This window comes from Cajanus cajan, chromosome 7 (assembly GCF_000230855.2).
Source record: "Cajanus cajan strain Asha chromosome 7, NIPB_CcT2T_4, whole genome shotgun sequence".
Taxonomy (NCBI): Eukaryota; Viridiplantae; Streptophyta; class Magnoliopsida; order Fabales; family Fabaceae; genus Cajanus; species Cajanus cajan.
In genome coordinates, this window is record NC_138523.1 from 12539407 (window position 1) to 12549778 (window position 10372).

Here is a 10372-nt window from a genome sequence, read left to right on the forward strand (position 1 = left end):
GGTTTTGGTCTAGTCTCCTCATGTTCTCTTTGTATTAATTTTTCTTATTTTTAATTCTATTTTGGATATATTGCAAATGATTGGTAATGTTGTTAAGATGTCTTAGTTTTATAATGATGCTTAGCACTCCTAGTATTTAGTTTACTTTAAATAATTAATTTATGGCTTTGTAAATTTGTATTATCCTGAAAATCAATTAAAAAAATTAATGTAAAATGATAATTCAAAATAATTTTAAATAAAAATCAAAATTTATTTTCATCGTTATTCATAATATTCAAACGTTGCTTTTATCATAATTTTTTATTTTTTTTAAATAATAGTTTTTTCATTTTAGTTTTAAGCTTTATTTTGAAAATATTTTCAGAGAAAGCATTTTCTAAAAGCAAATCAAATATCTTTTCATCATAAATTTTTATTTTCATTGAAAATAAAATATCAAATAGAACTGAAATTATATATTTAAAAATTGAGAGATTACAAATTATAATTTTGATATTAAAAAAAGATAAAAAAATAGATAATTTAACTTTGTTAATATATATCACGTATATAAATCAAGTAAATAAAAAAAATATATATTTAGATTATAAAAATAACATATTTCTTATATTTAAAATTTTAATATATTTTAGTATTTTAAAATATTTAAAATGTGTATATTTAATGTCCTTTAACCTGTATACCAAATGCATAGTATATATTAGATAAAAAAAAATTAAAAAAATTTATCTATAACAAGTAAAAAATGTTTGATTCTTTTTATAGCTAAAGTTAAAAAAATCATTTTATGATTTTTCATGTTGAACGATAATTTAACATATTCATTCCAAAATAACTAATAATTATACATTTTTATTAATTAAATTATAATTATTAATGCACTTTAACTTAAACAATTTATGTTTATTTATAAATAAATTATTATTATTTATTATAAGTATATTTTTATCTCATATTTCATTAGATTATTATAATATATTTAATAAAGGTTAGAAAAAATACTGTTCTGCTGTAGGCACTTTAATCGGGCCCTGTTATTATAATAAATAATTATCACAATACCAGTTCTATTCTCTTTCAACATATATACTAGTTTATAATAATATGCGTAACGTAATATATTTGAAGCAGTTTAATCCAATTGCTATATTCACGGAAAGTTTTTCGTGCAGCTAACGTTTTCGTGCGGCTAACGTCTTCGAAAATTAATAACCGTTTCAATTCTAATTTAATTTATGATAAAATTGTTTTAAATATTAATTTATTTATAAAAAATTTATGTTGGCGCTAAATAAATTTTAGCGGTAAAATTTGATTTGTTTATAAAGAAACTGTTGCCTCATTCCTTAAAAATCTCCATTACTCATGCTAGTTATCTATTACTCTGAAACCTCCTCTGACACAACAAACTTAGAAAAAGCTGAAAATAGGTAAATGGAATTGCAGTAAAAAATTATTTGGACCTCCTTTGACACAACGTACGGGGTTGCAGTTGCTTAACTACTTTCTTTGGGTGCATTGAAGAATATAATCGGTAAAGTATCATTTCTTTCTTCTTTTCTTTTCTGAGGTACGTTCTACGATCGACATATGAAGTAAATGGTTGATGAATGAACCACTCATTAAAACATTGAGAAAAGATTTGCACTTTCAGATATACGTATAAAAAAAATGGAAAGGTGCATATTGATATTAGTTGTAAAAGTGAAATTTTATATTATTTTTTGTCTCTATTTTCTCCCTAAAACATGAAAGCTGCAAGTCGAAGCGAAGCACCATTCCCCTCTTAAATTAGAAATATTGTGTCAAACCCGTTTTATTAATTATATTAAGTGATTCAATGTGCCTTTGAGCTTTCATTATTTTGAAAATCATGGTTTTATATACATGTGGAGGTGTATCATCATGTGAGTTTGGGTTGCTTTAGCTATTACAGTGGTTGTGATCATTATTGGAAGTCTTGTTCCAGTTTAATTTTTGGAAATATAACTACAACAGAAAACCCCTACATCTCATATTTGTAAATTGTTTCCAAAAAATGTGTTAATCTGAAACAGTTCTTAAAAAAAAATCTTGTCTAGATTAAATATAACTACAACAGAAAACCCCTACAACATGATTTCGTTTATGATCTTGTCTAGATTAAATTGTTGATCCCTAAACCTGCACTTGTTCCTTCTTGATCACAAAAAGGACACTTCATATTATCTTCAGATATGGGAATGTTCCTTCTAAGCAAATTATCACATGAAAGGAGTCCATTGTAATATAAGTGCCAACAGAATATCGCCACTTTAGGAGGTAATTTGATTCCCCACACATCTCTGAGAAATTCTATTTCTTGGCTATCAGTTTGCAAATTTTGGATAAGATTATATGATGATGATACTGAGTACTTCCCATTTGAATCATGGGCCCACCACCATGTATCCGTTGTGTCCTTGATTGGATTTTTTATTGCAATTGTAGTTGTAATTCTTCCAATTGTATTCTCTCCCACTCAAACAATCTCCTTCTCCATATCAACCCCCATTTCCATTCGTTGTCTTCCCACCACCCAACTTCTTTGACGAACTTCTGTTTTTGTACGGAGATTTGGAACAAGCGAGGATACACACGAAGCAGCCTTTGATCACCTAGCCATGTGTCATACCGAAATCTTGTTTTGTTTCCTTCTCCTAATCTCCATTGAAAACGTGATGATTGTGGTTTTGGGACTTGCTTTTTTGGCAGAGGCAACGTCGCTATGGTGTTGAAGCTAGGGTCGAGGTTTGTGGTCATGCCAAACAGTGCACTCATTTACCCAAATGTCAGAAAGATTCATATGTCATTTCATAATTTATAAATAAAAAGACTACTTATATATTTTTTTAATTAAAATAAAATATTATTATTTTTGCATAGTCTACGGGTGAACCATTTGCTTCATATGTCCACCGAGGAAAGTACCCTCTTCTAAGTACCTCATTGTTTAAACTGAAAATTCTGAACAATTTCTTCTAATAAGGCAATAGCAAGAAAGTGAAAAGAATCGGTAAGTACTCATGGTTCTTTCTTTTTCTCTTACACAATAAAGTGTCTTTAATATTGTATAATTTATATTTCTTGTATTTATAGGTATGGCACCGTCAAATAATGATTTAAATTCAAGGGATCAAAATTCTTCAAATGCAAATCAAGAGGAAGGTATTCGTAAATTCATATCTTTTTTTTATTTTAAGTTTTCTTTTTATGTTAGTATTTATTTTTTAAAAAATCTATAAATAAAAATATGTATTTCTGTTTTAAAATTTCATGTTATACTCACCATGGTTTTTTTTCAATATAAGATCTGATAGAATGTATAAATACAAAAAAAACTGGAAGAGGAAGAACCATGGGTTTAAGTGTTGCAAAAAAGAAAAAGAAGAGCTCTACCGGTAAATTGCATGTTGTTATTCCAGTAGATAAGATGGTAGCTGTTGGATCAGGAGCTGCAGATTTTGTCACTGAAATCTCTATTATTGTACAAAAGAATGCTCCTTTCAATGTCACTAAGTGGAAGGAAATTCCAAACTCAACAATTGATAAAATAGTATCAAAAGTTTTGGTAATTTTTTTGGCTCATATTGTTTAAATTTTTATGCTCATAGAATATTTGTATAAACTATTTAATGACTTTTACTATAATTTGATAATTGCAGGATAGTTTTGATGTTGAAATCACAGAACATAATAGAGAAGTTATTATTTGTACTGCAAAACGATTATACAGAAGTCATAGAAAAAGACTCCATGATCAGTTTTTAAAATATGAAACAAATGAGGAAGCTTTGGAGAATAAACCCGAAGAAGTAAGTGAAGAAGAATGGGAATACTTGGTAAATTATTTTTCAAGCCCCAATTTTAAGGTATGTTTCAGTTAAATTTATAAAAATCTCAATAAGTTTGTTCAAAATATTAAAATTTACAACTATATTTCTATTTGTATCATTTCAGGACATTAGTGCAAGAAATAAAATAAATAAAGCAAAACAAGTCATGAATCATAGAAGTGGAAGAAAGTCATTTCAAGCTGTTAGTTATGATGCGGTAAAATAATATATATATATATATATATATATATATATATATATATAATTAAGAATTACTTATATGTTACTAATTTGTGTATATGTTGATTTGTGATTATGAAAAATTATTTTCAGAGAGATCCTGAAACTAAAAAGGAGCCTAATTTTCTAGAGTTGTGGCGAATGACTCATATGAGCAATAATGGAGAATGGATAAATGAGGCTTCCAGGGAAGTTGATGTAATAAATTATTTTATCTTATAATAATTATATTTCATTTGATATTTTTAATTATGAATTTTATCTTATTTCACTTTTTTTAATAGATGAAAGTTCAAGAAGTGTCCATGAAGATGTTGCAAGAAACAAATGAAGAGACTGATAAAGATCTCATAGTTAATACAGCATTCCAATCAGTTGTTGGAGAGCGATCTGGATATTGTCGTGGTCTTGGATCTGGTATTAGACCAACAAAGGGAAAAAGTACTGATGGATTACATCAAGAATTGGTTAAAGAACGTGAAAAGAGACAAGACATGGAAATGAAATTGAAAGATGTTGAGTCTCAACTTCAAGATGAACGTCAAATGAGGGAAGATATGGCTAGACATTTTCAAGAAAGTCAAAAGGAACTTGAAGCCAAAATGGAAAAGCAATTTGAAGAAAAACTAGAAAAGCAAGTTGAAGAAAAATTGACAGCTATGTTTTTTCGAGTACAAACTTTTTCGGTAAGTAGTTAAATACAGAAAAAAATATTTAAATACTTTCAACTTTGGATGAAGCATGCTTACAATTATATAATTATGTAATTACTATGACTATTAATATTAGAATTAAAGAAAAATAAAATGTTGATTTATGCACTTGGATGAATAATGTATGGAACTTTAATTAGAAAAGAATACACAAAGTTAATGTTTTTGAGATATGTATTTAAGAAAAAAAAAATGCAGAAACAAATAAAAATAATTATACATGCTTTTGACTTTTAAATGTTCAAAAACTATGTGATTGGACAAGTTAATAAAGCATGCACATACACATGCATCATTGATCTTCCTTGTCATCATGCTACTTTTTGTTGTGTTGCGTTATTCTAATTGTTTCTTTTTTATATTGTTGATTTGATTATGAAACTTGTGAGTGGATATGAAAATAAGAACAATTAAAAAAATTACATTATCGGCACGAAAATGAGGGAACCTTTAATTAAATAAAAGTTGATAATTTTTTTTTAAAGTTTGGAATGGAACATCAAATTATATATTTCAAGACCAAAATAAATAAATAAAAATATTTTCACTTTGATCTTATGAATTCTTCAAAGTTCCATCCATAATATGCATTGCATTTTAATTTATTAAGTTAGAGATTAATCTCATTATATTATCTTATCTTTTTTGGCAGTTGATACTTTATTATGTCATATTGATAATTAACTTTATTTTAATGAATAGTGAAGTTATTAGATTAAGCTTATTTGGTGAATTGAAACACTCTCATTGTACATATTTAAATATAAGTTTGAATAAATGTTAAATTTAAGTTTAGAAAGAGTAAGGTGGTGAATGTGTCACTTTAATTAGAAAGATAATGGGGTGTATTTATGTTGAAACCAATAATTCATTATTTGATAAAAAAAGTCATGTAATTTATATATTTGAATATCTTTGCTCATATTATATTTGATTATTATCTTATTTGTTATCATAGTTGATACTTTTATTATATTATATTGATTATTATCTTTTTTTTTTTTAATGAAATAGTATAAATAGGTATATGTAATGCATAATTGCTCAAAAAATAATTTTACAAGTTATTAGATGGAGTTTATTTGGCTTCCACGATTTGGAACCATGTAAAGGGTACAGGAAAGAAAAAGAATTTACACATCACTTGAAATTGGACAAAATGCATGGAAAAGTTAGCTTTCAAAATTAAATGACATAAACATTAATGATTTGTGTTGTTTTATTATTTTACACCATTCATTTAATATAATATGATAGCTTGTATAAAACATTGATGTGATTGCAACTTACTAGGATAATATTTTGGCGACTGTGACAATATATTTAAATTATTTATATTCGTTTCTTTTTTTTCTGGCACCGGATTGAGTTGAGATGGCAAGACCTTCATTCTAAGGTCATTCTTAATTATGAAGTAACACTTAAATTAATAGGAGCACTCTCCTTTACATATTTAAATATAATTTTGAGTAAATATTGAATTTAATTTTGGAAAAAGTAGAGTGGAGAATGTGTCACTTTATAAAGATAATGGGGGTGTATATATGATGAAATTAAGAATCTATTATTTAATAATCAAGTCATGTTTATTATAATTTATATATTTAAATATCTTTACTCATATTTATTAGTGTTATGCATAATACTCCAAAATGATTGATAATATGAAATAATTAATTTATAATTTTATATTAATATTGTTGACATTTATACAGAGTGGACTGAAAAGCACCATGGACATGAGTATGAATAATCATAGAGATGGATCTTCGAATGACAAAAGTAAGTTTAATATTTAATTTTAATTTTCAATATTTATCTTAACTTTTTTCATTTATAATTTTGATGTTGATTTATCAATTTTAAATTCTAAAACTTTATTGATTTAATACTTTACATTTATTTTAATTAGTTTATGTTTATATTACATAATAACTTTATGTTGGGATTTGGATTATATTTTTTTTAATTAATTTATACATATTAATTTTATATTTTTCAACATTTATAAATGTTCAATAATTGACTAATCCAATGTACTATGATACACAATAAATTTTAATATTTTTAATTTTGTTAATTTTATGTTATTGTTGTTTATGTATATTTTTATACAATAATGTGACATTTTTATATGTTTAATTTGTGCAGGTTGAATGATATTATACTCATCGAGCTTTTGGAAGATATTGGCAATTTAATCAGAGAATGAAGTTATTATTATAATTTCATTTTTTATGTAAATAATTAGTTAGGAATTCAAGACAATATTGTGTAATGGTAGTTTTTTTTTAAGGAGTGAAATGGTAGTTATGTTTTGTTAATATTTTCATATCAAGAACATAATTAATATATTATAAATTTCTTTTTATATTAATTGATTTATGATTTAATTTTTAACATTAAGAATATAGTTATTGTATTGATTTCTTTTTTATATTAATTGATTTATGGTTTAATTTTGTGTATTATAAATTAACTTATATAATTAAATTTATGCTTCTACGAAAAAAATAAATTAAAAATAATATAATATTTTAATTTTAACCAAAAAAGTTTACATTAAATACTTTATAATATTAATAATTATTAAAAAATAAAAATTTATATTTATTATTTTTCTTATGAAAAAGGGAAATGGTCACAACAAAAATTGTTGCCAAAAAAGTATTTTATTGCAAAGACTTTTTTTTCGTTGGGATATATCATATATGGTAACAACTAAAATTGTTGAAAAAAAATAGTTTTGACAACAAAACAAATGACAAAATAGCAACAATAATTATTGTTGTCAAAACATTACCATTAGCAACGGCATTTAAAGTTGTTGAAAAACTTTTCGCAACAACGCTTATCGTCACAACATGCAACGACATTTTTTTTGTTGAGAAATGTATTTTTTACAACGACTATAATTTTTTTACAACAATAAATGTCGTTACGAAAAATATTTAATCTTGTAGTGTGTAAACCACTCATTATGCCCCCATGATTCACATCATACAACACTCAATAAGTATAAAAGTAAAACAACTCTAGCAGTTCAAACTTATACCACAACCATGTCATTCAACAATATAATCACCAAAGCATATGAACAACAAATACATCACACCACAACATATGCATACACCTCAACTAATGCGTTGTTACGCATTCATCTATGGGGATCTCTTATAACACTTGAATAGTCTAAGTAGCTTGACCCTATCAAACCAATTTGATTGTTTTCACGTCTTACATTCCTCTTAGATTGACAACTAAATTGGGATATCAATCACTACACATGATTTCTTAGATGTCGCCATTTAAACTAGGAAGGTCTAGTACCACCATTAGGTATAACATAGCTTGGGTGTGGGCTTATCACGACATTGGCATGCATTAACCAAATCCTTTATGGACTGTAATCCAGCTAAGTATCCTCATGATACCATGCACCTCTTCAGTAATCAGTTAAGGGTTGTAACTCTTGACTTCATACCTTACTCTAACATTGAATAAGGATCTAGATTAGACTCATCAATTCACTCTAAGAGTTTAACACCTACTCAAGGAGAGTTTTTCAAGAACTAGCCTCTTAGAGCGCCACACTAATATCCTCACAATAGGATATCCAACTTTCAAAAATAACATCTCTTTTAGTCCTTAGTCAATCAACATGATTACATGCATATAACATTATCAACATCAACACCTCAACAAGTCAACAAATCATGCCTAAATTCTTATAGCACTTTCAACATCACACCTCAACAACATACATTTATATGTATTACCCCAAGTTAATGTATATAGAAGTATCAACAGAAATTAATTTATGGCATACCAATGGATCCCAATAATCCAATCATACAATCATCTATATATGTTATCCATGCTCAACATACATATAATAGTTATCGCCAAATCAACATACAACATGCAATAGATTCACCTAACTTATCCATGCTTACTATTTAATTCATCAAACAATAAGATATCATTAAGAAACTTGTGCCCAATGTCACACACCCAATACCCAACATCATCGAGGTAAGGAGTTTTCTTCCTCTCCTGTGCTTGATACCATACAACACATGCCTAGTATGGATTAGGTGAAGACCCCCTAGGCCATTGCGCCCATGCCTAACCCTAAACCAACCCGAGATTGTTCTCTCTCCTCATGCATGACACCATTCAAACCACACCAAATGTGACTGAGTCAAAGGCCATTCTCTTTCTTTACGCTTGATGTCACCAATCTTGCATCCTATATGAGCAAGACAAAGGAACCTGATTCCACACCTTATGCCATGAAGGTGCACTTGGCACAAATTCTACACTTGCAGACTCATGAATTTGACTCAAACCATTTGAAAAATAGAAGATTCCAAGAATGCAAAACTAGATAACATATACATCATCCATGACTCAATTCGCACCAAACTGGCTACATGCGACAACAACTCAAATAAATCACCAAGATTCACCTTCATGAACTCAAACCACCCAAGTTCAACAAACAATAATCCACACCTCTAAATCATTGATACAATCATGCATTAAATGAATTCAAGGCACATATAGCTCATCTATCAATAAAAGATTCAAGTTGTAGCTTCCTTTATCTTAACTCCAAGCAAAGGGATGAAGAAGGAAAAAGAAGATTGATTCTAAGCTTCAAGTAAATGCAAGCTTCACACCTACACCACCTTGATTCTTAACTATCCAACTTTGAATCAATAGCTAACAATAATTCTTACGCATCAGGGAGACCTAGAAAGTAGAAGAAGAAAGATTAGATTCCAGACCTTCTCTCTCTAGTTTATCTCTCTAGGAATCTTGAGAATGAACTTATGAAGTTCAATTCTCAAAATAAACCTTATATACTTCTTCCATTGGGGTCAAACTAAACCTATACACAAAGAAACCCTTTAAACACCTAAAACTTTTCAAGAGCTCCTCGACTCCCAAAGTCCCTCAACAACTACTCCAAAATAACACATTCCACATAATCATTGAGAACATACAATGATTAACCAAGATGTACAATGTTACATTTCACACACATTTTTTATTATAAAGAAAATAATAGCATTCAAATTTAAGACTTTTATAATTATCCAAATCTCTTAGTATGAAGTTGACTCTAAACATATTGGATGGGTAAAACCTCCAAAGGGGTATTATAAGCTCAATTGTGATGGAATTATCTCGGTAAATGCTATTGCTTCTTTTAAAGGTATTTTTCAGGATCATTATAGAAGATTTATTATTGCTTATTTGAGTTGGGGTCTTGTTTGGTGGTGCAAGCAGAACTATGGACCATTTATTATGGGTTGAAGATCATAAGAGACAAATATATTTTTTAAAATGGAATTGTATAATCAAACTCTACAATGATAGTTAATTTTCTAAAGAAAGGTTGTAATTGGGGACATGTGTGCTATATTGTTGTTATTGAGATGGTTAGTATGACCGACTTATTTCAACATATTGATTTAAGGGAAGCTAATCAAGTAATTGATGGTCTTACTAAGAGAAGTCGTTCATTACTTGAAGGAGTTACTATTATTATTA

At 27.6% G+C, this 10372-nt stretch overlaps 1 protein-coding gene across 2 annotated transcripts; it reads left to right on the forward strand.

Annotated features, from left to right (window-relative positions):
• Positions 1-3791: 3791 nt before the first annotated feature.
• LOC145950133 (uncharacterized) lies at positions 3792-9138 on the forward strand. 2 transcript variants are annotated; one of them, XM_083061089.1, is made up of 6 exons: positions 3792-3893; positions 3982-4074; positions 4191-4295; positions 4382-4783; positions 6526-6592; positions 6962-9138. In XM_083061089.1, exons 2-6 carry the CDS (start codon positions 4024-4026, stop codon positions 6964-6966), a joined length of 630 nt encoding a protein of 209 aa, XP_082917215.1. In that variant the 5' UTR covers positions 3792-3893; positions 3982-4023; the 3' UTR covers positions 6967-9138. The 2 variants fall into 2 exon arrangements, with proteins under 2 accessions (XP_082917215.1, XP_082917214.1); XM_083061088.1 differs by having other exon boundaries at positions 6526-9138.
• The last annotated feature ends 1234 nt before the right edge of the window (positions 9139-10372 follow it).